At 61.4% G+C, this 27,793-nt stretch overlaps 1 protein-coding gene across 1 annotated transcript; it reads right to left on the reverse strand.

Moving 5' to 3' along the window:
- Nucleotides 1-1,932: 1,932 nt before the first annotated feature.
- On the reverse strand, nt 1,933-27,793 carry Slc7a5 (solute carrier family 7 member 5). Its single transcript, XM_046435076.2, has 10 exons — nt 27,244-27,793; nt 16,961-17,086; nt 9,743-9,848; nt 9,196-9,240; nt 8,556-8,679; nt 7,740-7,843; nt 7,296-7,392; nt 6,042-6,191; nt 4,559-4,736; nt 1,933-3,604 (listed from the first exon to the last, which is right to left on the reverse strand). The coding sequence occupies exons 1-10, from the start codon at nt 27,776-27,778 to the stop codon at nt 3,549-3,551; spliced, it is 1,521 nt and encodes a 506-aa protein (XP_046291032.1). The 5' UTR covers nt 27,779-27,793; the 3' UTR covers nt 1,933-3,548.

A 27,793-nucleotide genomic window follows, 5' to 3' on the forward strand; every position in this document is an offset into this window, starting at 1 on the left:
CATCCAGAGGCATCTGGTCCCTGGGGCTCCTGAGCTCACCCAGGGTGACTGGAGGGGCGGGTGGTCACTGTTGGCAGGTGGGCATGGCTGGAGCTGGTCGCTGGGGGCAGGCCCTGCAAGGGCACACGTGCCCTGCCGCCCCTTCCCGGGGGCTTCCTGCAGAGAGCTGCTCTCCTCTCCTCCACCAGGCCCTTCCGCCACGAGGGCCCTGGCCGCTGTACCTTGGGCAATGGAGTCGGCCATCTATGGACTGATTCTGTGAGCCAAAGTAAACTTTCCCTCCTTTAATTGTTCTTGCCGGGCATTTTGGTCACAGAGAGCTAACACTTGGCTGGAGCAGCGGGCCCCAGTGAGACATCTCCATTCCTTGCGGTAGTTCTGCAGGAAGTCTCTCCTTCGTAAAACCTGCTGTTTCCCTTCTCAAAACCCCTGCCTCGCACCTACCCAAGCAGCCTGCCCTGCCCCAGGAGGGGGCGACAAGTCCACCAGGCCAGCTCCCACCCAGCTCCTCCAGCCAGGCTGGCCTTCAGGTTCCCCTCCAAGGTCAGCCTACTCCCTCCTGCAGGGTCCTGAGAGGGCGGGGGTCTCCCAGGGCCGGTCATCAAGTCTTGGTGAAGCTCTTGAAGAGGAAGCCAGCACTGCCGCCCAGCTCTGGGCCCCAGCAGTTGGCACTGGGCCGCAGGGGCACCTGAGGGGTAGGGGGGGCCAGTTACCGGTGCCAGGGAGCAGCCAGGCTGCTGGCCGGAGCCCATGTCCTGTCCTGCGAGTGGACAACACAGGCAGGGTGAGTGGCTACCTGCTGACCAGGCTGATGCCAGGCTGAGGAGCGGGACGAGGGGAGGGGCAGGGCTGTGGGGCAGCAGGGGCTCTCCACTCTGCCACATGGTGCCTGGGGGGATAGCTGGTCCCGGCAGAGAAGGCGCTTGAGGGTCTAGGACTGGTCTTGTCCCAGGGAGGCCCTGCCCCTCCCCTAGGTCACCTGGGAAAGGGGCTTTCTCCTAGCCAGCTGCTCCTGAGGACATGGGTGGGGATTGCTCAACCTGGGCCACTGTCCAGGTGCACGGGGTGTTAGGCTCACAGTGGACGTCATCAGGAAGTGCCGCAGAGCAGGGGGTTTGGCAGCCCCTCAGGAGTGCCCAAGGCGCCAGCCCAGCAGGACGGGGGGTGGCCGCTGCTCGAGGATGGCCACAGGCAGCTGGGGTAGCCAGTCGCCCACTGGGCTGTTACCCAGAGAAGTGGGGCTCGTGGCCAGTCTCCTGCCCCAGGTGGCGCCAGGGCTGGTGTCAGGGTGCTGAGCTGCTGTGTCACCAGCTGCCTGTTTCACTGTGTCAGGGCTGGGGGCCACACACAAGGTGGACCAGGAACTGCCTGGAGGTGGGCGGCGGGACCCGCGTGGACAGGCCCACTTCTTCATTTCACAAAGTGGAGGGAGGGCACCTGCCCAAGGCCTCTCTGTGCCCGTCCTCCCTGCGTGGGAGGCACTTTCAAGTCCCGCTGCATGAGGAGGCACCCAGCTCTGTTACCCTAATGGCAGACTGGGCCCGTGACCCAAGCCCTACACCCTCCCCACACCATTCTGGGACAAGGTCCCCAGGTCCCCAGAGCAGGTCCTGGCCCCATGGGTCGACACTGTGGTGTGCCCCCTCTCTCCCCCTTCTGGGTGCACCACACCAGCACTGTGGCCCCCAGGGCGGGTCCCCCCACCTCAGGGCTCCCTCAGCTGGAGTCCCTGCCCTTCTCCTGCCCTGTCCCTGGCTGCCTTCCAGCCTGGCCACCCCAGGGTTCCACTCTTGTAAGGGTCGTGACACCCCCGCACTGTGCGGGGCCACACACACCTGTCCAGACCCTGATGACTGTGAGAGCGAGATTGGGGGGGACCTGAAGCATCCCAATACCCAACGTGGCCCCGAAGAAGAACACAGAAGCACCAGCGAATTTTAGAATCTGTCGCATTTCTTTAAAAACAAAAAGACCCCACAAATAGAACTCCCCACCCCACCAGCCCAGTGTAACAGGTTAGCCATTAACACAGAATAGAAGATGTACCAGCCACGAGTCACTAGCTCTGTGGACGCCACAGTGGATGGCCAAGGTGGCCGATACAGACGCGGTGACAATACACCACGGCTCCAGCCGGCCACCTGAAATAAATAAACACGGTGCCAACCGTACCTCCACGTTAGTAAGTGTTAGGAGGGGTGGAAAGACAGGGGACAAACAGAGGCTGTCAGGCCAGGGTCTGCTATCCTAGGCCCTGGGGACTGTCGGCCATGCCTGGCTGGACAGCAGAGACTTCCTAGATGGGCCATGGTCCTACTATGCTCCTAGACACTAGGCGGCAAGTCAGAGTCAGCACCGTGGACACAGGCCCCAGAACCAGACGGACCCCTCTGACCTGCCTCGCAGGTGGGGGTCCCACGACCTAGCCACACCGCACCCCAGGAACACGCTGCACCCTGCCAAGTGGCTGGCACTGCCCTCCTCCTGGGGGGGTCAGCGGTCTGAAGCTGAGGTTGAGCCCCTAGTGCAAGACAGGAGCCTGCTGAGCTCTTCACAGGCCTCAGAGAACCTTCAGTCTGACCTGAAGAGAGGAACCGCTCTCTGCAGGTGACTTGCAGGGACTTCCTGACAGCTCAGCAACAACAGTGTGGCCAGATGTGCTGGCCAGGCCTCAAGAGCCCCAGGGCACAACAAAGACAAAGCCCACCGGAGGCAGAGAGAGGAGAGCCCAGGAAGGCTTTGCTCCTCTTCTGAGAGTGGGATGGGGCACGTGAGGGGAAGGCGACACCCTGGCCACGGGGGAAGCCAGCCCAAGGCTGCTGAAGGGCTGCTGTGTGGTCAGTGGGAGGCGTGGGAGGCAGAGGCTGGGGTCCCCAGCCGTGCCCTGCCTGCCTTCCTGGCTGTCCCTAGATGCACACAGCCCCATGGTCAACCCCAGGGACAGGCAGAGCTGGCTCTTGGTGCTGAACGTTCGTTCTCTAGGGTTCGCAGGGCAGGAGCCATGGAGACTTTAAGGCGAAGACACAGCCAGGGCTCTTCTCTCTCAGCCCTACACCCGCGCTGGAGGGAGGAGGGCTGGAGCGGCCGGAGCAGCTGGAGGTGCGCCCGCCAGACAGGCACTGTCACGCCCGTGCAGGTCCTCAGTGCTCCTGTGCAGCCCCAGCGTCGGGTCCCTTGGAGGCACAAGGTAGCTAGCACTGTCGAGATGTCTCCCACCTCCTCCTGACCTCTCTAAACAGCAGTCAGTTGGTGGCACTGACCTGACCCCAAATTTAAGTTGAATGCACATGAATAGGGAAGGGAGAAGGCGGTGGGCCCCACGGGGGAGCCACCAGGCCTGCCTCAGCTCACTGCTGGCACCGTGCCCGGGAGCCACCAGGGACATCCATCTTCCAGGACACCATTCGTACCAGAGTGTTCACAGCTGCTGTGGGTGCCGCCCCGGGCAGGGACGGTGAGGGGACGAGGAAGACCGGGAGCTGCTTTTCTGAGGGCGAGTTGTCTGCGGGTGGCCTTCGCGTGCTCCCTGCCGCAGCGTCTGCCACCAGCTAGGTCTCCTGCGGGACCACCTGCATGAGCTTCTGGCAAAGGACGGTCACGGAGACTGCGGGGAGAGGACACAGAGTGAGCGCAGCCAGGCCACGGGCTGAGGCGAGGACCCACAAGCCCAGCTCCCACCCGACCTGTCCCCACACCGTGCCACGCTGCAGGAGGACAGGAACTCCAAGTTTTGTGTGGTAAGCACTGGCGCCTCCCCCGGGGCCTCCTGGCCAGCAGCACATTCTGCAACTCTCCGTCATGCCAGAGTGCCCGGGCCAGCGGGCGGGGAGTCTGGGAGCAGGTGCAGCTGCCCACCCCAGAGCCCTGTGACTACAGAGCAACCTGGTGGCCTCGCCACTGTGCGTGTGCCTGGCCCACACTGCCCATGTCACCACTGTGCCCTGAGACCGGGCTGCCTGCGAGGGGCCCCTGGTGCTGGGGACTGAACCCAGGGCCTCACACAAGCCCGGCCAGCGCCCCCCCAGAGCCACCTCCAGGGCCGCCCTGGCACTTTCTACGCAGAGCCTGCCTGGGGAGGGAGACTGGTGGTTTCAGAACAAGGTTTCTGTCCTAAGTCTGCTCTGGGTGTGACCCTGCATGAGATTCCACAGGGACCCAGGCTGGAGGGAGTGTCCTGCTCAAATGATGGGTGGCTCAGCCCTTGGTGTGGGGTCTCCTCGCCTGCACAGGGGCCACCCTAGAATCTTACATCACCCAGCGCTAAGGTGCTGGCAAGGCCCGCCTGTGCGGACTCTCTCAAGCCTGGCCTTCCACACGGTGAGGACAGGGCCCACTCTGATGTGGACCACCCGGGCCTGGCGCCTTCTCCTGCTCTGCCCAGGAAGGTCAGGCAGTGTGTCAAGGCCGGTGAGTGACAGTGGGCGCTTCTCTGGCAACAGCAGCCTGGTTCTCGGGAACCCCGCTTTCTGAGATGAGCTGCTGCCCAGCTCTTGAGCTGGGAGTAGGTGGGTGTCCTCACCACTGACACCCTGCAGTGGCCAAAGGCCTGGACACTCACAGATGCCCTGGAGGAGCCACTTGGGCTTGTTCTGCCACCAGACCCCGAGGAAGTAGACAGGCAGCCCACTGAGGATGATGGCGAAGCCAATGCCACATTCCACAGGTGTCTTCCAGAAGGACACGGCGATGAGGAACAGGCAGGCCAGGATGAAGAAGACCGGCATGGCCAGGTTCACCTGGGGACAGCACGCAGCAGGGCGTCAGCAGCTGGGCCTGGGCTCCTCCCGACCACCACACCCCGCAGTGACCTCCACCAGCCCACGGAGAGCTCCAGCCCATGTCCTGTGGCCAGCGGCGGGCCACCCTGGAGCCTCGCCGGGATCCGCGCCCGCCCCACCCACAGCCCTGGCCAGTGCCTGTGCTGACAGGGCAGATGCTGACTTGCACCTTCCGCAGGGTCGGCCCCGGGGCACCAACTGAGCCCACGTCCGTAGCACTTCACCCCGGCCCTGGCACAGGCACCAGGCATGGAATCGCCCCAAGTCAGCAGAGGAATGAAAACAAGCAGCCAGGCTCCGGGGGCGGAGGGGGGCCTGCTGGTTCCCACATCACAGACGCGGAGCCTCTGGCAAGGCCTGGCCACCCACCAGCAAGCACGGAGTCCTGCCTGCCTAGAGGACCCTTTGTGGATAGACCAGGCACTCCTGCCCCAAACCCGCGGCCTGCAGACAGGCTGGGGCAGAAGCCGGGGCACGGAGAAGGCGCGGGCCGTAGAGGCCTGGGCAGCAGAGCCAGGCTTCTCCCCGTCTGTCTGTGGGCGGTGCCGACAGGCCTGTTCTGAGAGCTCTGCTGTCCTGCACCCACAGGCGGCCAGGCTCAAGGGAACCCACTCCACGACAGTGCCCAGTCCCCTGGGAAAGCGTGCCCGCAGGACCTGGTGCCTGCTCTCCAGGGCCAATGTGGCTAGTGCTGGGGCCTGCAGAAAGCCCTCCTGTGGACACCTGCCCCAGCTGTTGGGCTGGTCCCTGTGAAGGGTGGGGTGTCTAGCTGGCCACTCCTCCGACAGCCTTCCTGTGGGCCAGCCTTCCTGTGGTGGAACCTTAACCACAAGTTAAAAGGTGCTACACTGGCTACCTGAGCTCCCAGGCCCAGGGCAAGGGGAGACCAGGGCTCCCTCCAGAGAGCCAGGCTCTTCCCGTCTCTAAAGACAGCTGGGGTGGGGTGGGGACAGGGCAAGGCCTGTGGCAGGGGCCAGTTATAATGACCTAGTACCAAAGGGAGCTGGCCAAGTGACAGGAGCTGCTGCCAGTGGCCACCTGTTGCTCCCAGGACTCCCAGTTGCGTGCCCCTCCATCGCTCACGATCGCGAAGCTGACTGCAGTTCTCAGAACCCTCCAGAGGGTAGCAATGCCCTTGTGCTGGGGGGAGGTGGAGACTGGGAGGTCCTGCGGGTCCTGCTCCTGCCTCAGGCTCCTCGGGACACTCCAGCCCTGCCTGCTCTCTGCCCGGGGTGCTGGCTGGACCCACCGCCAGGCGCTCACCTTGATGGGCCGCTCCAGCTGAGGCTTCTTGAAGCGGAGCCAGACCATACCGATGATGGCCAGGGCCACGCAGAGCCAGTTGAAGAAGCTGAAGAAGTTGATGACGGAGAAGATGTCTTTGGAGAAGGCGTACAGCAGGGTCATGACGCACTGCCAGGAGAAAGGGGCTGGCTGAGCCCTGGGCAGGGCCGTGCCCGATACAGGGAGGATGTGACCAGCCTCAGCCTCCAGCACATTGGGGTCGTGTGAGGTGCAGAGAGGCCAGGAGAGCGATGGGCTTCCAGGACAGTGGAGGTGCTGCCCACAGAGCAGGCACAGATGCCTGGACCCAACACTTCTCGCACACCCTGCGTCAAAGCAGCAACCTGGAACTAAACTATGCACCCACCAACGGGGGATCATAATAAGTACAGAGCACCCACACTACACAGATGGCCGTTTCAAAACCAAGGTCAAGCTGGCCCTTTTAAGCATGTCCAGAACTTCTGTGATACTTCTCTCTTTAAGAGGTGGAGCCTAACCCTGCTCCCCGAGGAATGGCACTTATGGACTCACTTTAACAAACAGGCCCAGGCAGCAAGGACAGCAGACCCGGCCAGGGCTAGGCCACAAAGCACACGGCCGTCTTGCTCTCTGGATCATCTGTGCAGCGGGAGCCAGCGTCCCATCGCGAGGGTGCCCCCAAGCTCCCTGTGGAGAAGCCCGTGTGCCCACAACCTTTGGCCTCCTGTCCACAGCCCCTGCCATGCCCTTGGAGGGCAGCATGCCAATTGCAGACATCAAGCTCTGAGAGACCAAGGTGGGCAGCCCGCGCTGCCGCTGCAGGAATGTGGGAAGGTAAAGGCTTTGTGCTCTGGGCCCCGGACTGGGTGGCTGTCACACAGAAGCAGAGAACTAACAAACAGGTTCAGAGAAGGGGAGATAAAAGTGCACGGTGGACCCACTGACGAGTCCTGGGTGCATGCCCCAAGCCCCAGAGGTGCCCGGACAGCCACGGCAGTGGGGCTGTCTACACCAGCACGTGAGCAGACTTAAAGTGCCTTCTCGGTGCCCGGGGCCTGGCTGACTAGAGCTCCCAGCCCCTGCAGCATCCCAGTCACAGTCCGCGGCTCAGGGACAGTGGCCCTTTCCTGGCTGTCCCAGTCCTGCTCACAAGGTGGCGCTCTGGCTGCTCCAGAGCCCAGAGCGCCACTGTGTACACCTGGACAACACGGGTGGCAGGGCGGAGGGTGTAGGGCTGTGTGGCAGGCTTACCGTGAACACAAGGGACGGCATGGGTGTCAGGAGCTGTGGGTGGATCATGGACAGGATCGAGGGCAGGTGGCCTTCCCTGGACCCCACAAAGAACAGCCTGTGCAGAAAGCAGTGAGCAGTCAGGCCCACGACCCCACCCGCGGATGGAGGTGCCTACAGACGGCAGAAGGGTGGACCGCACCCAGCAAGTTGGGTCCCAGGGGCAGGGGCAGGAGCCCTGGTGGCCTCCCTCCAGCCCTCCTGGTGTTACTCCTGCAGTCCAGGAAGGGGCCTGCAGGACCCAGCAGTCACACCAGCTCCAGGGAGGGAGAAGGCAAAGGTCACACTTCCCGTCTCCCTGCCATCCCAACCTCTACACACCACAAACAGGACTTCAAAGCACAGGCTGTAAAGATGAGGGGCTGGCAGCCGGGGCGACTCCCTCGACCCCAGGCGGGCACTCACCTGGAGGACGTGAACAGGGACCCGTTGACAGAGCCGAAGCAGGACAGGCCCACAAAGACGGGGATGATCCAGGACATGACTCCCAGGTGGTAGTTCCCAAAGTCCTGCAGGGACACAAGGACGTGAGCCCTGGGACCTCACCAGGGCCGACCCAGGACCCACCTGGCCTAATCCTGGCTTGTGCACACACAGCCATCCTGGAGATCAGTTCTGGACTGTGGGGACAGCTCAGGACAGTGGCCCTTCCCTGGCTGTCCCAGTCCTGCTCACAAGGTGGCACTCTGGCTGCTCCTGAGGGCAGGCCCTCTGGTGGGCCTCCCTGGGTTGCCTGGCCACGCCCAGCTGGCCTGTCGCCTGACCAAGAGCAGGTGCCGGCCTGGGGACGAGGATCTGCCTGCCTCACTTGGGGACTCTCACAGGGCCTGGCACGGGGTCTCTGCAAGTGCGGGATCTAAATCAAGTGAGACTCAGCCACAGCAAGGACGCCCTGCTCCCCCGCATGGGAGGGCAAGGGGCAGGAGCCACAGAGGCCAAGGACACAGCCCAGGGGCAGTCTGTCCACCTGACCAGGAGCACCCAGACACGCTGATCATGGTGGAGGCCGCCTGGCGTCTGTTTTAAAGCCCCCTGTGGTTTCAACGCAGCCAAGGTTGAGGAGGACTCCACACCTCTGGCCAGAGTGGGGAGCCCTCCTGTGACACCTTCCATGGAGACTGAGGACAGCCGTATGGCCCTTCCAGGTAGGTGAGAGGCTTACATGCGGGGACAGCCTGGTCTCGGGCTCTTTGACCCTGGGGAGGCGGGCGGCTGTCTTACCACGGCCACAGCCTCGGATGTCAGCATCTGCTCAGTGGTCAGCGTGGTGAAGTAGGCCAGGTTCGTCAGCACGTACACCAGGGTGACGATGGGGAGGGAGATGATGATGGCCAGGGGCAGGTTCCTACAACAGGGAGGGACTGGTTGCTGGAGCACAGCCCTGCTGGCTTCTCAGGCAGGGAGGGGCCAGATGCCTGGGCCTGGGGAGCTGGGCCGCCTGGCTAGGGGCTCCATCTGCCTGCCTCGTTGCCCCTGAGGATGGGGTCCTGTCTGAAGGCCCACAGCCCTGACCAGTCCCCACCCAGGAGACCCTGGAGGCCAGGGCTGAGAGCCACCTCCGGGGGCAGGGGGACCTTCACACACAAGCTGGAGTTGTCCAGAGGACAGAGGACCACCCTTTGTGTTCCTGGGGCTGCCGAGGGCATCAAATGCAGGACAGGTGTCCCAGGGGCACATGTGGTCCACTCCCAGGGCAAGGCTTATTCCAGTTCACACAGGTGGACGGGGGCCCAGAAGCCAGCCCCGCCCCGTCACCCTAATTGTGAGCACCTGGCACAGCTCCCCAGAGGCCGAGCCGAGCCCAAAGGGTTTAGATGGAACCAGCTTGTCCCTGTGACTTGTCCCTCACCCCTCCACGTACCTGTAGGGGTTGATCATCTCCTCTGTGACAAAGTTCAGGTAATTCCTAGAAATCAGGTTTCATTATGTCACCCCACAACCATTAGGAAAAAGACACAAACCCAGCAGGGAGCCCCATAACCCCTACATGCCCCCTCGCTCACCCATCAGAGCCAGCCCCGTGAGCAGGGAAGGCCAGTGCCTGGGTTCCAGGTGGATGGCTCTGCGTCTGCCCAGTTGGGCCTGGGCGCACCTGGCGGTCACTCCCACCTGCTCCTGCTCTCCCGCATCCCTGCCCACCACTCACCTCCCTCTAGCACCTTCCCACCTGCTGGCCCCAGAGCTGCAGGCAGGTCCCAGTTGGGGAGGCTTCCAGCCTCTCTCTACCTTGTGCCTGTTCCGAGGACACAGAGAGGGACACGTGCTACGGTGGCCTCAGGAGTCCTCTCACGCCCTTTAGGGCGGCCTGGAGTGCCCTTGAGAGGGCTTCCAGTGTCTGTCCTTCCTGTCCCCAGCTGCACACTTGAGTGCTGTGAGACCCTGAAGTGGCCAGACGTCCTGGAACCTACCATCCTCCGTAGGCAAAGAGGCCACTGTACAAGGCCAGCACGATGTTGCCCACGTCCAGGTTGGTGCCTTGGAAGGAGAACTCTGGGTTCAGATTAGACACGCCACCTGGCAAAGACCACAAAGGAACACTGGTCAAAGGATGCCAGGCAGGGTCCTGCCGGGAGGAGCGGGGCACGGGAACAAGCCGACGGCCGGGCGGGGCCTCTCCCTGCCACCACCTGAACAGCCTGCTGAGCCCCTCCCTGACATGGAGGGGCATGGCCTGGCCAGAGCCTGGGCCACTCCAAGAGAGGACAGGCAGCTCTGCAGACTTGGCCACTGCTGCCCATTCTGGTCAAGGTCACCACTTGGCTCAATGATGGTGACCACCCCATTTGCCAAGGGACCCCAGTAGGTTGACAGGAGAGAACACTGGGTGGACCCACGAAGGGTCCACTTGTCATTCACCCACCTGAAGCCTGTGCTTCAAAGGCAGCACAGGACCTCCTGCAGCTGACACTGCTGGGGCCCCTTGGAGGGTGGACAGCACTCCTGTTCTGGGTCCATGTTCTTACAGGGCTCTGGGCCTGGGAGTCTCCCGTAACTGGGCCGGGAGGCTGAGGACCCACCTGCCACCAGGACTGGCATCCTGAGAAAACCTCACCCAGGGCGCCCCCCCCCCCAACAGCCTCCTGCTATCCTGGTTACACTGTGGTCAGGGGCCAGGCATTCAGGACAGGCACTTTCAACAGCGCCTCAGCTGAGCTGCCCACAGCCCCTCTAGGTCCTAACCCACCTGCTCTCCAGTGGAATATTCTGGAGTACCTTAGATCTAAGGACCCAGCCACGTTCCCAGCGCCTGGACCCACACACTCTGCTGGGAGGGAGGGCATCTGTCCTACAAGTGGGGAAACTAAGGCATGGGCCACGTGCCAGGGGTGAGGATCTGCCAGCCTGAGTAAGCCCCAGGGACTAGGGACACATGCCTGCCGGCTGGTGAGCAGCACTGGACCAAGCCAGCACACAGGACACTTCAGATCCCTGTTTTACCAACGGGTCACCACCACTGCCCTCCAGACTGGACAACAGCAGCCTCTTACCCACTAAGGACAAGACATGGGGCTGGGGACATGCTGAGGTCTCCTAGTCAGAGCCAGATACCTGCAGCCCAAGACCTTGGTGACTCCAGTGCCCATGTGGCACACCACTCTGGCCACCAGCTCAGGGTGCAATCATCACTCAAGATGGTCCCCAGGGACAGAGTTCCTACTACGGGACAGGACTTCCTGGGACTCGGCTCGACTTGGTGGCCTGAGACGGCCAAGCGCACGCTGGCTCCAGATCTCACTGGCTCCTGCGGGAAGCTGGACCAGCTCCTCCCAAGCAGCCATGTGGCTCTGTTCCTGGGACAGTGTGGCTGTCCAGGTGCAATGGGACAGTACCCCAGACCACATACCCTTGAGCCCAGCTGCTCAGCCCCAGCTTCCCACCTGCCATCGGGTGGGAGACGGTGGGAGGGCAGGGTCAAGCCCCCGAGGGGTGAAGCGCTGCCCAAGACTGTTGGTGTGGGCCCCCAATGACACTGAGGCCCTGGATGCTGGCTGCCCTGCCTGACCAGGGACAGAAGGGAGCGTGGGGTGCAACAGGTGTTCAAGGACCTCAGCAAGCAGCAGAGCCCAGGAGTGTGGCCAGCCTCCGTCTACACTGGGTACTGGCCCAGGAGGGAGGCCACAGCTCCGCTGGCCACTTGACCAATCACAGGCTACCTTCTCCCCACAGGTGCCACGGGGTGGTGCTAGGTCTGCTGGTCTGGACCCCGGGCTGTCCCTGGGCTGGGGCTGGCACGGCCTGATGTGGTTTGGGGGTGACCGTACAGAGCCAGGGCTCTACCTGCCCCAACTGTGCCGCTCAGCCACAGCTCTGCTCAGGGAGGCTGGTTCCTGCCCTCTCCAGGGCAGCCAGAGGCGGCAAGGCCCCCCACGCAGGGTGGCAGCGGTTCTGTGGGAGGCTGGTGCTGGCCCCAAGGAGAAATGGGAGACATGCACCCTCCTGAGAAGATGACCCCAGAATGGCAGTCCCACCCGAGATGCCTGGACACTTTCCAGGTTGCCACAACTGGGTGACACAGAAGGGTTCAAGTAAGAGTGGCTGCTCAATGTCTGGAAACGCATGGCGCAGCCCCAGGCTGGGTCACACTGGCCTGTCCCCCACTGCCCAGGCCAGGCAGAGGTGACTCCCACAGCCTGCCGGCGGTCAAGTTCCCATGGATGGAAAGGGCTGCGCTGCCAGGTCAGAGAACGGACAGAAAGGAGAAAGTGGGCCCAGCACCAAGCAGCTCCCACCACGCTGAGGTGCCGGGGCCTCACTGCCTCCTCTCCTGCTCTGGCCACCCAGGGGCAGCGACTCCACGCCAGGCAGCCCCTTAAGTCCCTCCCCTGGGCGTCCCCATCCCCATCCCCACCCATAAAACGCGCCTTCCTGAGGGGCTGGAGGAAGCCGAGCCCAGCAAACCCTGGGAGCTGGTGGGGCCTGAGAACTGGGGCGAGGGTGGGCGTGTGCAGAGACCCAGGAGAGAGGTTTCAGGGAAGGAGTCCAAGTCCCTGTCACACATTGCAGCCATGGGAACCACCCACCCGGGGGGACAGGGAGCTGCCCCTGACAGATGCCAGGAAGGGAGGGTCCTCTGATGGCCAAGTGCATAAGGGAATGGGACTGAGAGTCAGACTCTTCCCACCCGGGACGTGGCCAGCCCTGTGGCCCTGACTCAGGACAGAGCTTCCCCATGGCCACTGTGTCCCCCGAGATCTGCTTGGCCCTTAGTGTCGAGGAAAGCCCTGGCTACAGCTTGCCAGGGCCCAGGCCCGGGAAACCCGTGATCTGGAGATGGCCAGCTCTGAGCTCACCCCTGTGCTCGGAGGCGGGGGGAGCCTCAGAACCCCAGCCCAGCCCAGCCCAGCCCAGCCCAGGAACACTTGATGCAGGGAGGGGACCTCGATCCCTGGCAGCAGGAAGGCCATGCTTCCACTGGGGACAGCTGCCATCCTGTCCCTCACTCTGCCTCTGGGCTCCAGCACGGCGGTCAGACAGAGGAAGGCGCTGAAGCGCAAGGCTTGCCACCTGAGGGCAGGGGGAGCCCTATCTGAAGAGATGGTCTGAGCGGGTGTCCCCACCACGTCTGGCACGGAGAGACGGAGGCAGATCTGGGCCGAAGCAGCCACGGCTCAGGGACGCCTGGAGCCCCCCCCCCCCCCCCCCCCCCCCGCCGGAACCCTAAACCTAACCCTCCCCAAGGACTCTGGTTTCAATTTTTTTTTCTTTGGACTTGAGACCTCCAGGACGAGGCAGACGGGCATCTGCAGTCCATGGAAGCAGCCCTTTTGCCTTAAGATAAACATTGGCTTTCGCAGCCACCCAGGCTGGGGGATCCTACACACCAACAGGCCAAGGTGCCCCCACTGTGTCTCGGACATGCCACCCTAGTTCTGGGCACTTCCCTATCTGGAAGATGGGCTGACCCTTGGCTGGTGCTAGGTGGACACTGGTGGGGCCTCAGACTCAGGGCCTCCATTGCTCTGTGTGGCTGCTGGCTCAGCGGGCTCAGGAGAAGGCGCAGCGCCGGCCACCCCAGGGCTCCCTCTGCCTGTCCCCTGGCCTGAGTGCAGGCCCATATCACTCTGCCTTCGCCTTAAGTCTGGGAACGTGGACACGGCAGAAACCTGGTTCTGGGGATTACGGCTGGGACCAGATGGCATGTGTCTACCACAGTGAGTGGCACTGGCTTCTGGAAGTCTAGGAGCGGGGACTGTGGCTCAAGGCCACACCCCTTGCCTGGCATCCGCGGCCCTGGCTTTGACTCACAGCACCACACGTAGGAACCAGCCCCTTCGCCTGGAGAGCAGCTCTGCACAGCAACCCTGAGTAGGAAGGCCCTTCCCAATCCACAGCCAAGGGCAGTAGAGGGCCCCTGCCAGGGCCATGGCAGTGACCGCCCCTCGTCCTGCTCGGGCTCCCCAGCCTCCATCCTGTGCTGACTGGCCCAGGGCACTGGAAGCCCATCTTCCTCTGATCCCACCCTGCTGGCACAAGTGGTAACTTCCACGTCCGTCATTCCTGCGATGCAAGGACGCACTTCAGAGCTCTCGAGGAGCACCAGCAGGAGAGCGGCCTCCCTGGGCAGTAGCTTCCTCGACCACAGAGGCCCCATGAGGATGCCACATGGCCTGGCACTCCTGTCTCCAGGGCCTGGGTCACCCGCTGTGGAGGTCTGACCCTGAGTCTGGCATGAATCCAGAGGGTGCCCGGAGGCCATGGGGCAGGCCAACCCCGTTCTGGAGTGACCCAAGTCCACCTGAGCCCCCACGTCAGACCGGCTCCCTGGACCCCTATAAGGGGGGGCTGGCCTGGGGGGTCCCTCTAAGTTTTGCTTTGGCAGCCTAAGGCTGAGCAGTGGCTGGCTTCTTCTCGGTGAAGCCCCTGGACTATTTAGGATTCACTTTGAGGATCCCACCCCTGCTGGCAGGGGTGGCCCCGAGCGCAGGTCTTAGGAGGACCGAGTGGTGTCCCCAGCTCAGACGATAGAGCCCTAAGACTCCTTCAGCTGCGGTTGGAAGTGGGCTTGGGAGAAGTGACTGAAGGCAGAGAGGACAAAGGGCCCGGCCCTGACCCACAGGAAGTGTCCTTATCTGGAGACCCCAGGGGGCTCGCTCTCTCCACCAGGTGAAGTGACTGTGGGCAGGTACCTTCTACAAGCACAGGTGGCCCCTGGCTGGAACCAGCCCTGCCAGAAGCTGCTCTCAGCATCCAGGGCGTAAGGTCCCCACCCTGGCCACCCCAGCTGGACTCCAGGTGCCCTGGCCCCGGTGGGAAGCCAGCAGGAGCCTCGGTGTCAGGTAGAAGGGTGGTGCTGGCTGCTGGCAATCTCTCGGGTCCTTCAGGAACAGACCTGGAGCTGGACTCTCCCGTAAGGCCTCGAGGCCCCAGCACCGTCCCCAGCGGTACTCAAGGACCGGGGACAGGGCTCAGGGCTCGTGACCCTGCATGCCACAGCGGCTGCTCGGGAGCCACAGGACTGCCACTGCACTTCTCTGAGCCTGAGGGACCTTGCCAGCCTAAGAGCTCTGTGAGAACACTCGCTTCACAGACCAGGAGTGCCACATAGACCCTTGTTCCAGCCCTTGGCAGGTGACCCGGGTGGGAGTCTGGGCCCTGGGTGGGCAGCACTCAACCTCCAGGACACCTGGCAGCGAGGGGGTCTGACCAAGACTGCTCCCGGGAGGCGCGTGGAGGAGGAGAAAGGCTCCAGGAATGCCTCTCCCACCCCGTCCACCCAGCCGAACTGCTGAAGGATAAGCGAAAGATAAGCAGGTCCCGCCCCGGCTGTCGCGGCCGGTGCAGCCACAATGGCCGCCTTGTGCCTCCCCAGCAGCAGTGCGGGGAGAGGCCCTCCTTCCCACTCCCACTCTGGCCTCAAAAGCCACGTTCCAGCCGCCCACTCGTGTCTGGGAACAGCCTGACCCTGGGCCAAGGCCATCGGGCTGTGTCACGAGTGAGGGCCATCTGACAAGATGGCCGAAGGCAAGTGGCGCCCATGCCCCACACACTCGTCGGCCACCCCCTCCCCGACCTGGTGCCCTGGGCTAACCTGCCCCATGCGCGGACCCCATGCTGACTGCCTGCATCCGAAACGCGTGCATCCCGTGCATCCCGAAAGCAGTGGACTAGACCCAGAGGCTATGTGGAACTGGGGCCTGGCAGCACCCGGCCCCCGCCCCCGCCCAGGGGCACCCCTGGTCCTAACACCCACAGAACAGCACTGGTCAGGACGATTCTGCCGTGCAGCCAGTCGCCTGGGGAGAACGGACATTCCAAAGGGTGTTTCTGGGCGCCCCACCTGGCCGTCCAGAGCTTTCCTGCTCACAGGTCATGGGAACACCAGCCCAGGGGGGCAGGGCCGTGTCCTCGTGGGCTGGCACATGAGTTGCAGAAGTCCTGTGAGGCCAGTGGGGAGGAGGGGTGGCCAGGCACTCCTGGGTTCGTGACCTTCCCCCAGAGCCAGGAACAGCGACAGGAAAAGGCCAGCGGGACCCCTCTGCCTCCAAGAGCCCGAGGCCAACCTCAGCACTCAGTGTGTGTCTAGGGCCTGTGACCAACCGAAGGAGGACTGTTTGATAAGACCATGCAGGTTCCACAGCCTGAAAAGGAAGGGGGCCGGCCCGCAGCAAAGGTGCAGGAGGTGGCAGGCGCGTCTGTGTCAGAGCACCCAGGAAGAGGCCCAGCAAGGTGGCCTGTCCATCAACACCTCCAGAGCACACCTGCACAGGACTCCCATTCACTCCTCCCAGGCTGCCGAGAAGGTGGCCAGGGAAAGACTCTGACACCCAGTGACTTGCCTAGAGCCATAAGGTCACCACCAAACCTGGGTCTGTACCTTAACACAGACGCTCCCAGCGCTGCTGACTTGGCCCCAAATGTTAGAGGCCTCTGTCTGTACATCTGATCTTTTATTTCCATTAAACACAGGAGGACTGTGTTCATCACCTGCAGGCCCGGTCTCCACACCACTCAGAATATGCCCCCAGCTGGGTCCCCACTAAGGTTTGTGCTATCCCCCTGGGTGACACTCCCTCTCAAGGGGCTCTCAATAATCCTCCAGGGGTTTTTGGTGGGGGAGGGAAGGGGGAGTACTGAGGACTGAACTCATGGGCCCTGACCACTGTGCCACATCCCAGCCCTGTTTTGGATTCTATTCAGAGACAGGACCTCACTGAGTTGCTGAGGCTGGCTGGGAACTCAAGATCCTCCTGAGCAGCTGGGATCGAGGTGTGCGGGCCCAGGGACAAGGCTGCTGCATCTACCAAGGAACACCAACAAGAGCTCCCTGGAGGCCCTTTCCAGGGCTGCCAATGACAGCCTGCGTTGTGACGAGGAACCCAGCTCAGTCACAGGGCAGCAGGCCACACACAGGACACAGTGTCCTGGCCCTCCCTAGACGTGGCCTGAAGGTGCCCTGATGGTGAGCACCCACAGCAGAGAACTGAACTCCCGCCCTGCTCCCAGGGTGCCGGGTGCCAGTCTGCGCACACACTTCCTGGGGACCTGGAGGGGCTCCCTGACCACCTGGAAGGGCATCAACCTTCCCAGAGGACTCGCCCCATGTGGGAGCATGGTGCCAGGGCAGGGCCCACCTGGCTGGGGCCAAGCAGCAGGTGCCGGCACCGCCTCAGGCCAGCGCCACTCACCCTTCCCGATCTGGATGAAGCCGAGCAGGATGATCAGGGCCAGGGCCAGGAGCTTGGCTGCCGCGAAGGCGTCCTGCACGCGGGTGGCAGCTTTCACGCTGTAGCAGTTCACGGCCGTGAGCAGCACTGCGGAGACAGGGCAGGCAAGGTCAGGGTGCCTTGGGCTTGGGGCATTTCCAACAGAAACAGTAGTGTCCCCACCAGCCCCCTCCCCCCAGTTTCAGGTTTTCTGGGACTTGTTTGGATCAACTTCCTGGTTGAAGGTCAAAGGTTGAAAACACCAAACTCTCAAAAGAGCTGGATCCCAGGTGCCCTAGGCTGGGGCAAAGGACTTCCTTTTACTGAGCTGACCTGCCCTGAGGGGCAGAAGTGCCCTCCACCGGCGTCCTACCCAGCCCACCCCTGCGGGGAAGTGCCAGCTTCAGACTCAAATCAAAGAAACTCTGCCCCTGGAAGAGGGATGCATCACCTCTGCCCCCAAGTGAGCTCCTTGGGGTCCCATGAAACAGGGGGCCACCTGACAGGCCAAGAGGGAAACAGGACAAAGTGGTCGCAGCCACCATGGGTGGCAGGAGAGGAGCAGGAGCCTGAGGCAGGAGGCCTCCCCACACGGGGCACTCAGGTGGGCTCAGGGGACAGACGCATGCTCCAGTTCCACTGCTCCCCGGCTAGCGGACACCAAGACAGAAGTCCACACGGAACCTCCTGCAGACGTGCGCAACTGCACCTGGAAAGCCTGAAACCCAGTGCCCTAGAGGGCCAGGCGGGCATACAGCATCTGCAGGAGTCACGGGCTGAAGCCTGCACCTGGTCCTGGCAGCCCCACTGGACATGCAGCCCTGAGCCTGGGTGGGTGGTGGGCATCTCAGTGTGCAGGAGCCACCCGTGAGAGCCGGTGGCACAGCCATCCTACGCGTAGCTGCTGAAATGAGGTCAGCTAAAGGGCCACGGCTCCTCCCTCCTCCCTGGCTGTGGACCTCCTGCGCTCCCAAGGGTCCCCACGCCCGAGACGCCAGCTCTCCTGGCCACGAGGAGCCAGCCCAGTGTCTACCAGGGAACCCAGGCAGGCCCTTCCTGGGGACTGCTGTAAGGTGGGCAGTACAAGGCCTTGGAAGGCCTGCTGGACTCCACAGGCTGCAGGAAGGTCTGAGAGGCGCTGAGCTGGCCTTTCCTGATCCCCTACGCAGCAGAGCTGCCAGAAGGCCAGGTTAAGACGGGCCTGACAGACAACTGGGGGCTTCTCTGCTAAAGACATTTGCAAAGTTTGAGAAACAGGCTTCAAACCAACAACTCCATGAGGAAGGAGAGCGCAAGCCCCCTGGCAGGCGGGCCCTGGGGCCTCCTGGCCCCGTCTCCTTCGGAAGCACCTCATTAGCTGGCTCCCTGACTTCTCTGCACTGGGGCTGTTGCAACGCCCGACAGGTCACTCTGCCTTGAGAAGGCATGGCTGACGCGTGCTGAAGGTGGTCATTTTGGCTACTACAAGGACACGTTTGTCCCTGAGCCCCCTCCCTGACACAGCGAAGAGGGTACACGTTGGGGGAGGGGGTGAGCGGGGCAGGCCTTTTTCCAGGGCTCCCAGCAACACAGCAACGCTTCTAGCCTGGCACCTCTCTGCTAGGCGGGGGGCGGGTCCTGTGTCTGCAGGAGTCTCACATTTCCTGACTCAGCCCCTCCTCCCGGCTCCCCGCCTTCCGGATGAGGCAAGAGGCCAGCGGATTGCATCACTTACCCATCCGCGTGGGCAGGAGAGTGGCAACCAGCCCCAGCTCTCACCTCCCAAGGAGAGCAGGCTGCAGTCTCCGAGCCACCTCCAGAGGCCAGGAGCCCAGCAGTGGCTGATTGTGCCGAGTCGCAGCCGGGGACCTCCCCCACCCTCGGAGCCCAGGAAAGAGGGCAACCTGCAGAGGCCACGCTGGACCCCACACCAACACAGCAATCCCTGAGAGGCCCTTGTGGCCACCCCAAAACCCTGCCCTGGAGATCCAAGCCAGCTGTTCCCTGGCTCCAGCTGTTCTGAGCCAGGGCCAAGTGGACAGAGCCAGCAGGTGCCAGACCACGACCACTCTGGGCAGAGCCCCTCCTCCCAGTGATGCAGACCCCTCTCCTGACATTAAAAAAACCGGTCACTGGCAGCCAGGGTGCCCGGGGCAGATCACTTCATGATGCAGGTGAGGCTGTGCTCCCCATGCCCTTTCTCAAGATCCAAGACGAAAGGCAACCTTAAGTAAATAAATGGCATCTTCTGGACCTTCCCAAGTCCTACAGTCACAGGACACTACCCCGAGGCTGCCGTGAACCTCAGCTCCCCCAAGGTCAGCTGCTCTGATGCCAGTTCGTATGAACTCACCACCTTACAGCAGGTGACACAGAAAGCAGCTGTGCCACATCAAAGAGGGGGGCACGGGCAGGAGGCTGGCGCCCTCGGGGTACCCTGTGTGGCCCCCGATAAGCGCAGCTGCGTGGGCTCACAGCAACAGCTGGGGCCAGGGAGATAAGGCAGTGCCCTCCACCACGGGCGACCCAGCCAGGCTCACCCCAAGGCCAAGCCCTTCTGGGGCTCACCCCAAGGCCAAGCCCTTCTGGGGCTCACCCCAAGGCCAAGCCCTTCTGGCCCGTCCTCCTCTCCCAACCCCCATGTGATGAGATGGCTGCAGGGACTCCCGGGTTCAAAAGTGACAGAGGGTCTCTAGGCAGCAGCAGGCTGGAGGGATCCCTCCCTGGCCAGGCCCCTGCAGTCACCCTCCGATGAGCTCCTGCCCACCTCCTCTCTCCCCGGCTCCAGGTCCCAGCTGCACCCTCCAAACAGCCCCCATCTCCAGGCCCACCTGGGCATAGGCGTCAGGGTGTTCTTAAAGAGCAGGACACACTGCCCCACGCAGGCAGGAACACTTCTGGGGTGTCTGACTGCACCAGGCCGTGTGGCAGGCCCCACTGGGACATCTGGGACGCAGACTTCTGTCCCTTCCAGACACCACAAAGAAAGACAGCGGCGCTGCTGTGACGTCTTCCAGGGCCCAGGAGTTAAAGGCACGGGGACTCTGTGGGTGTCAGGGTCCACCCATCAAAAGGGTCAGTACTCGGGGCTGTGGGGACGGTGCAGTCTCAGGCAGGTGGTCTGTGTTCTGAACTTGCCAGAAGAATGAGACTGTTCTGCCCAGGACTCTGCCCACAGCACCACGCCTCCGGAGGCCCCTGAGACAGCACAGGCGAAGTAGCCAGCAGGATTCACTGGTTCCAGGAAGCAGGGCCAGCCTGGTCCAAGGGCACCAGGCCAAGAACAGAACCAGCTGACCACTGCAACCAGAGCTGGCCAAGACCTGGGCCCAGGCTGCGCAGGGGCTCCCTGCCAGCCCAGCCCAGCCCAGCCCAGCCCCTGCCAAACAGGACGCTGGGCATGGGCCCAGATCTATCTGGCATACACAGGGACCCCATAGGCTGAGCATCCTCACCCCTGACACATTCCCCAGGGCCCCAGCAGGGACTCACTTCCTGCCTGGCACTCGCATCCCAGAGGGTAGGCACCTCATGACCAGTTACCACCCGGCTCACGGGACCAGCGTCCCGAGGGCGGTGGAGAGAACTGGGAGCACAGCTTCGACGAGGCTGGGCCTGGCCAGGGCAGGGGCTCTACCTGGCAGGAGCCCACCTGCACACTTGGAGGGCCTGCCTGTGGTTTCTCCTGGACTCCAGAGAATACACCTGTGTCCCCATGACACCCGTCCTATCCCACGTGGACGAACCAGCTCTGTTCCTGCTGTTTTCCCACCGCTGGCCACTGGGAAAGACAGAACCTCAGGGTGGTGGAAAGCCGTTCCAGCAGGGAGCCACTCAGAGGGGACCCCATGAAGCCTCCCTGCTGCCAGCCAACAGGCTCCCGGGATCCCGCCTGGGCTGCCCACCTCCTGCACTGGCCACCCAACCTTCTGTGGAACAAGGACTGGGGCACACTGTCAAGCTCCCTGTGACTAGCTCGTGAACACAGGGCTTTGTGTTGCTCCCTGCCTTGGAGCCGGCCTTCTGCGTGCCAAGCAGGCTCCTCGCCACCCCACGCACCTGGCCCTTCCCATTTCTGACCAGCTGTGTCCTGCACTACCTTGCAGTCCCACCAGCATGGGATTGGGATGTTAGCGGCTGTCCAGAATGGGGTAGGAACTTTCTTTTTAAAACAGGCCAGAAAGAAGCAGACTTACTACAGTAACGCAGCCACATCAATGTCTATAGCAGCTCAATTCACAATAGCTAAACTGGGGAACCAACCTAGATGCCCTTGGATAAAGAAACTATGGTACATATGCACAATGGAATATTACTCAGCACAAAAAAAGAATGAAATCCTGGCATTTGCAAGTAAATGGATGGAGCTGGGGAATATCATGCTAAGTGAAGTAAGCCAATCCCCAAAAACCAAAGGCCAAAAGTTCTCTCTGAAAAGTGGGTGCTGAGCCATATTGGGGAGCTGGGTGGGGACGGAAGAACTGTGACTGGGAAGAGGGGAGAGGAGACGGGGCATGGGGGCAGGAAAGATGGTGGGATGCGATGGACATCATTACCCTAGGCACGTGTGTGACTGCACATGTGGTACAACCGCAGAAAAGAAGAGTCGGGCTGCAATTGTGTGCAATGAATCAAGCGCATTCTGCTGCTGTACGTACCTAATTAGAATAAACCAATTTATTAAAAAATAAAAATAAACTCTTCAACATCTGCAGGCATCCTACGTGTCCCGAGACAAGGAGGGGACCCTTGAAAGGAGACTTCTTTCACCATGTTCTTCAGAAGCAAGCGTCCTGGGGGACAAGGGTTCCTGAGGGTCCCTGGTTCTGACTGGCCGGGTGGCTATGGCCTGTTACCTGACAGGTCTCAGCCTGGCCTCTACCCATAACAGGAAGACTCCCTGCTCTCTTTATGGTGAAGCAACATTTGAGCCTCATTTGTGAGGCCCTGTTAAGATCTGACTGGTCACCGCAGTGCCCCTTCAGAGGGCTCAGCACCACCGGCTGAGACAGGGGCTCAGCACCACCAGCCAAGCGCCTGGCCCACAGCCCACCTGCCCTCCCAACCGTGCTCCTCCAGCAGTTAAGCTAACCACGAAGAAAAAGGAGGGCAGACCTGCTCCAGCTGCAGGGTTGCGTGGAAGACATCTGCAGTACCCCATTTAACACCCTCACTTGAAGGTTGAAGTAATGGAACTCAGAGAGGCTATCCATTTGCCAAAAGTCACACAGTAGTTTCTCCTCAGGAATGACTACACTCAAGTCTCCTAAATCCTATGCCCAGGCCACTGGATAGGGGTCACCCTGGCTGTGTCAGAGAAGCACAGAGCTGTGCAGGATACGCCCTGCTCAGGCTTTCTTGGTGGCCGTGGGTCCCCCCAGCCAACTCAGGCTGACAGGCTCCTAAGAGGGAACCCAGTGAGCACGTCCAGGAGCCTTCCAGCTCTGCAGCCTGGCCAGGTGGTGCGTCCAGGTGGCGCGTCCAGGAGCGCATGAGCAAGGGCGCGTGAGCAAGGGCGCATGAGCAAGGGCGGATCCACACTGGCCTTGGGCGGCTGGCGATACAGCCCAAGGGCCACACTTGGGCAGCTCACACCAGATGGTCTTAGCAGTGACAGAGGTCAGCCAGCCCAAGGTCAGGGTGACCCAAGGCGGATAGGGTTGCTCACATCCTGCCCCAGGAGCTAATTCTTCACATAGCCCAAGTCCCAGCCCAGAGGGGGGTGGGTCCCACACCGGGCAACGCCCTGCCTGGGGCAGGCCTCATGGAAAGGGGCTGGGGAAGGGGGCACCTCACAGGCCTGAGGACAGCGGATGGTCAGTGTGGAGGCGGGGGCCACAGCTCTGGGCACCCAGCCTACCCTGGCCTCAGCTTCTCCAGGTTTAAGTGGGGCGATTTCAGAGAGCAGAGACCAGGGTGGCGAGGGCGGAGAGCTCTGTGTGGGCAACACTGTGGGCCGAGGAGCCCCGTGCTCACAGGCTGGCGGGAAGGTGCCTGGAAGGCCTTACTGGGCAGAGAGCCTGCACCTTCTACAGAACTACCCAAGGGGTCTGTGAACCAGAAAGAAAGGGTCAGGAAGGCTCGCCACATCTCTCGCCTGCCGTGGGGTCACGCGCTCTGTGAGCCACCCCAGCAGGCCTTGGCCCCAGGTCCTGTGATGAGGCGTGACCCGCTCAGGCGGCAGCCACACTTTCATGTCTGCTGGGAAAGCCGGATTTCAGTGCTAATCACAGAGCTGTTGGCTGTGATGCTGGCGCCCACTGGCACCTCGGGAACACCAGAGCCTCTGCCTGGCTCAGGCGGGGTCCCAGCTACGATGGCTGGCGAGGGTTCCGCGGGCCTCAAGGGACAGGCCTTTATTGAGAAGCCCGGTCTACAGGGGTGGACACCCTCAGAGTGGAGGAGGCCAGCAGGCAACTCTAAGACTGACTCCTTCCATCCTTTCTGGTCCTCACCCGCGTGCCTTGGTGGCATCAAGTCAGCTGGCCGTGGCTAGTTCCACAGCCTCCAAATACCCATCTTATGTACCCGGACTTTCTAGGAGGGGCTGAGCAGCCAGGTCTGGCGTTTCTCTAGCCAGATGGCCCAATGCCAGATCATCTAGCACTTGTACTGAGCACGGAGCCCAGAGCTCCAGGAGAAGAGGCTCCAGTCCTCTCCTCTCCTCCTTTCTCTTTGCTAAAAGGCATGAGTGAGCCCAGCGGCTACTCCAGGTCAGGAGAGAACAGGAGACACTAAGAACCTAACGGCCCACATCCTCACTGATGGCAGGATGGGCCATGAACCCTCACAGACAGGAGGCTTGGGGGAAAGTTCTCAAAACTGACCCATGTTGCTCCTGACCTGACACCTGGTGGAGAACGTTGCAGGTCACAAGTCCTAGACACCCACCGGTTAAGAGTCCCATGCTCATGAGGTGAGGGGTAGCAGTTAGGTAGACTCTGGGCTCCTGGCTCTGGGATCCCAGGTGAGCCTGCCCCTTTCAGCTGCCTGAGACCAGAGATTCATGGGGCTGTTGGTTGGCAATGCATAAGTGGGGGTGGCTGTCATAGCAGGTAGTGTCCCATCCCCACCAACCAGGAAAGAGTGGGAGACTGTCTTCAGCATTAGAGAGCCAGTCCCAGACCAGGTCCCCCACACCCACTGGCTAGGTAGGTGACCGTGGTGGCAGAGGGAACAGTGAGCCCCTTTGGATGCCTCCTTAAGAGCTTCCTGGGGGGAAGGCGGCAGCTGCCCTGGCCCGGAGCCTGCCTGGAACTACAGCTGACTCCCCACTGGGAGGCCTGGTAACTGCCGGATCTAATCCCCGCCCAGTGAGAATCTCAGCTTGTCTCTGTGACTGTAGCCGATAAGATAAAATCCAGCATCACCTGAGTTCCAAGTGGCGCTGCCTGTCGTCACTGCACAGTAAGGAACCCACAGAACCAACCCTTGTTCCAATTCCACATGCCACCAAGACAGCAGCAGAGGGGACGTCTCTCCCCCTTCAGGACTGACAAATTCAATGTTCTATGACCTGGGGCCCAGGCCAGGCCACAAGAGGAGCTTCTACACTTCACCATCTGCAGGACCCCTCAGCGCATGCGGGCCACACTGTTCCTTTTAACAAGTGGAAAGAAACTTTTGAGGGACAGGATGGAGAGCCAGAGATCAAACAGCAAAAATGAAAGCTTCTCCCCAGCATCTGCGCCTCCTGTGTTGTCAGCAGAAGCCTTGCCAAGGCAGAGTGAGGTGCAAGCACAGGAGAAGACCCAGATGCCAAGGTAAGTGACCACAGTGGAGAGACCCCAGGAAGGAGGGGCACAGAGTGCCCTTGCTCTTCCTAGGGGGAACCTGCAACCCTGCTTTACGGAGCACCAGGACGCACTTCCACAGGGGTGTCAGGCAGGTGCTAGACAAGGCTGTCCTGAAGACCCCTCCCTTTGTCACTAAAAATCGTCCTTCCGTCAAACACCAGAGCAACTCACACATACCCGGCATGCAAGTCAAGTGTCGACGGCTGATGGCACATGAGACTGGGCCTACGAGTGGAGGCGTTGCTAACTGACATCAGCCCCCTCTGCACCCCAGAGGGTGCAGGACAAAGGCATTTCCACCAGCTCACCCTAAGGCTTCACCTACTGGGGCCACAGGGACCTGTGAAAGCTATTTAGGATCTATTTCAAAGCCCTGTATCACAAAAGACCTCCAGGAACACCTGGCGTGGCAGCTTCCTGGGAAGGCACTGTGGCTATCCATGCCATCTGCTCAGAGCCAGGAAACCCCAAATGCTGAGCACACTTGGTGCAGTCCTATGGTTGCTCTGCAGCTGAAAAGCAGGTGCTGACCCCTGCCTACTGACCTGGAAACCCTGCACTGTCACTCCAAACTGAGTTGTGCACAATGATCCAACTGAGATTGAAAGAGTAAGTGACTATGTTTATGGCAGCGAAAGCTCCAGAAATATGCACTGTTAGCCATGGTGTGGTGGGCGGCTGGAGAAGGAATTTGGACCAGCAAGCAGTTTGACTCGCTGCACATTGGTATGGTCAAATTTTTACATGGTTACCTATTCATATATTCACCTTTTATTAGAAAGAAGACTTTAGCAAACCTCCACTCTAACTGCCCACTAGGCCAAAGCAGCCTTTCCCACAACTTGCCAGCACCGTCAACACTTCGACTTTGTCCCAGGGTCCATCTTCCCAGACAAGAGAGGAGGCCCTTTAACAACATTACCAACCAGGCCTAACCAAGACACACTACCTAGAAATGACATAACCGGGCAATTAAAATCCTCCTACAGACAAAACAGGCAAACAAAGTATTCTACGCTAGAGACTTGCTCTGTGCGTGCACAGCACACAGTCCAGTGAGTCACCCCAGTGTCTCCTGGCCCACCCAGAAGTCACAAGCTCCCTCAGCTCCCATCCAGTGCACCCTACTGTGGCCTTCCCACCAGGCTCTGGGTGCTGAGCCCCACATTCTGGAGACAACCCTACACCGCTGCCTGGTCCTCTCTTACCTCAGGAAGGCTTCAGAGCCTAGAAGCCCGCACAGCCCACTGGGTTTTTGCCTTCTGCATCTTGAGTTTGTGACTAGAGAGGAAATGGTCTCCAACTGTCTCTCAGCCCCGAGCTCCCATAGCACTGCCCTTCAAGGGCAACTTCCAGGACGCACACAGACCCCAGAACTTCACGGATACAACCCAGAACTCTCAGCATCACCCTGCCAGCCATGTATGCACCATCGAGGTGCAGGAAAGCCCAAGTGCTTGGGTGTTCAGGGCAGTGCGTCAACTGCAAATGCAGGCTGCTCAAGGCTGGCCATGGGATGAGCAAGAGTGGCCCAAAGCCAAAATACACAAGTTGCATATATATGTGTGTGTGTGTGTATACGGCATTTACTACACAAGATTTTTTCATCCTGAAAATCCCACAAGAATACTGTCTTGAAAAGCAGCAGTCCTCTCTGGCCCACTAGTATAGTGCCCACCAACATGATAAAAATGCCCCGGGGTGGGGATGTGGCTCAAGCAGTAGCGCTCTCGCCTGGCATGCATGCGGCCCGGGTTCGATCCTCAGCACCACATACAAATAAAAAGATGTTGTGTCCGCCGAAAACTAAAATAATAAATATTAAAAAATTCTCTCTCTTAAAATAAATAAATAAAATGCTCAGTGGCTGTTTCTTGGCAAACTTGGGACCCTCTAAGCCCACCCAACCCCAACACACAGATTTAGTGTCAGGCAACGTTCAGAGGAACTCAACGCTGCTGCTCAGCCTAATGAGAACTCGAGTTCATTACTACGCTTTTCTATGAGTCAGCCTGTGCACTGATTCCTGACAGGCTGGTTTGGAGGACAAAAATGAATGATTTCTTTTAACTGCAATTTCCCTCTCGACAACCAGTCAGCAACTGACGCTGAAAAGGAAACCCGTGGTTCACTCACTCCACGTGGTGCCCTGAAAGAGGCAGGGCGCACCGCTCTGCGGGGCCCGGGAAGGCTGGCGCTGCTTGAACTGCTCAAGTCCTAACGGATTAGGTGGGGAGACCGAATGCCCGCTGGGGGTCAGCGCGCAGGCCTCGCTGTCAGAGGTCTTCCCGGGCCGCCCCAGAGTGTAAACCAATGAATGAAACGCACGCGGGTTCACGGACCAGCGACTTCGGGGATGGGGGGTGGTCCAGGTTAGGGATACCAGGAGGTGGGACTGGGGAGCAGAGATGCAGCGTTGTAGGAAGCGATCCAGGGGCCCCGGGACGCAGGGGCCCGGCTCGTGCCCGCCCGCCGGGGTCCCGTACTCACGCACGCAGAGGCAGGCCACGAGCTTGGCGGCCTCCTCCGGCACGGGGCAGGTGGGGAAGAGCGGCTTGAGCAAGTAGGTGGCGAAGACGAGCGCCACGATGTACTGCGAGGACGGCCGGATGATGAGCAGCTCGATCCAGAGCTTCAGGAAGGCGGGCAGGGAGCCGTACACCTCCAGCATGTAGGCGTAGTCGCCGCCAGACTTGGAGATGGTGGTGCCCAGCTCGGCGTAGCAGAGCGCGCCCACGATGGAGAAGATGCCGCACACGGCCCACACCACCAGCGCCAGCCCCGGCGAGCCCGCCTCCTTGAGCACGCCCGTGGGCGTCACGAAGATGCCCGAACCGATGATTGTGCCCACGATTATGGCCACGCCGTTGAGCAGCGTGATGTTGCGCTGTAGGGTCACGCCCTCCTCCGCCGGGTCGCCGCCGTCCGCGCGCCGCGCCGCCAGCATCCTCTCCCGCGCCTGCCGCTCCTCCTCCTCGACAGCCGGGCCCGCCACCGCGCGCCGCTTCGCGCCCGCGCCCGCCATGCTCGCTGCGCCGGC

The sequence above is a fragment of the Marmota monax genome, unplaced genomic scaffold (assembly GCF_021218885.2).
Source record: "Marmota monax isolate L192 unplaced genomic scaffold, Marmota_monax_Labrador192_F-V1.1 WCK01_AAM20220418_F8-fsc00024, whole genome shotgun sequence".
Classification (NCBI taxonomy): Eukaryota; Metazoa; Chordata; class Mammalia; order Rodentia; family Sciuridae; genus Marmota; species Marmota monax.

Excerpts from the sequence above, each read along its gene's own strand:
- Slc7a5 (XM_046435076.2), bottom strand. The coding sequence starts at position 27,778 with ATGGCGGGCGCGGGCGCGAAGCGGCGCGCGGTGGCGGGCCCGGCTGTC. Across the intron at positions 7,844-8,555 it reads CATCCGAGGCTGTGGCCGTG|GACTTTGGGAACTACCACCT; the intron begins GTAAGACAGCCG and ends GTGTCCCTGCAG. Across the intron at positions 3,605-4,558 it reads GTGGCTCCTCCAGGGCATCT|TCTCCGTGACCGTCCTTTGC; the intron begins GTGAGTGTCCAG and ends CTCTCCCCGCAG.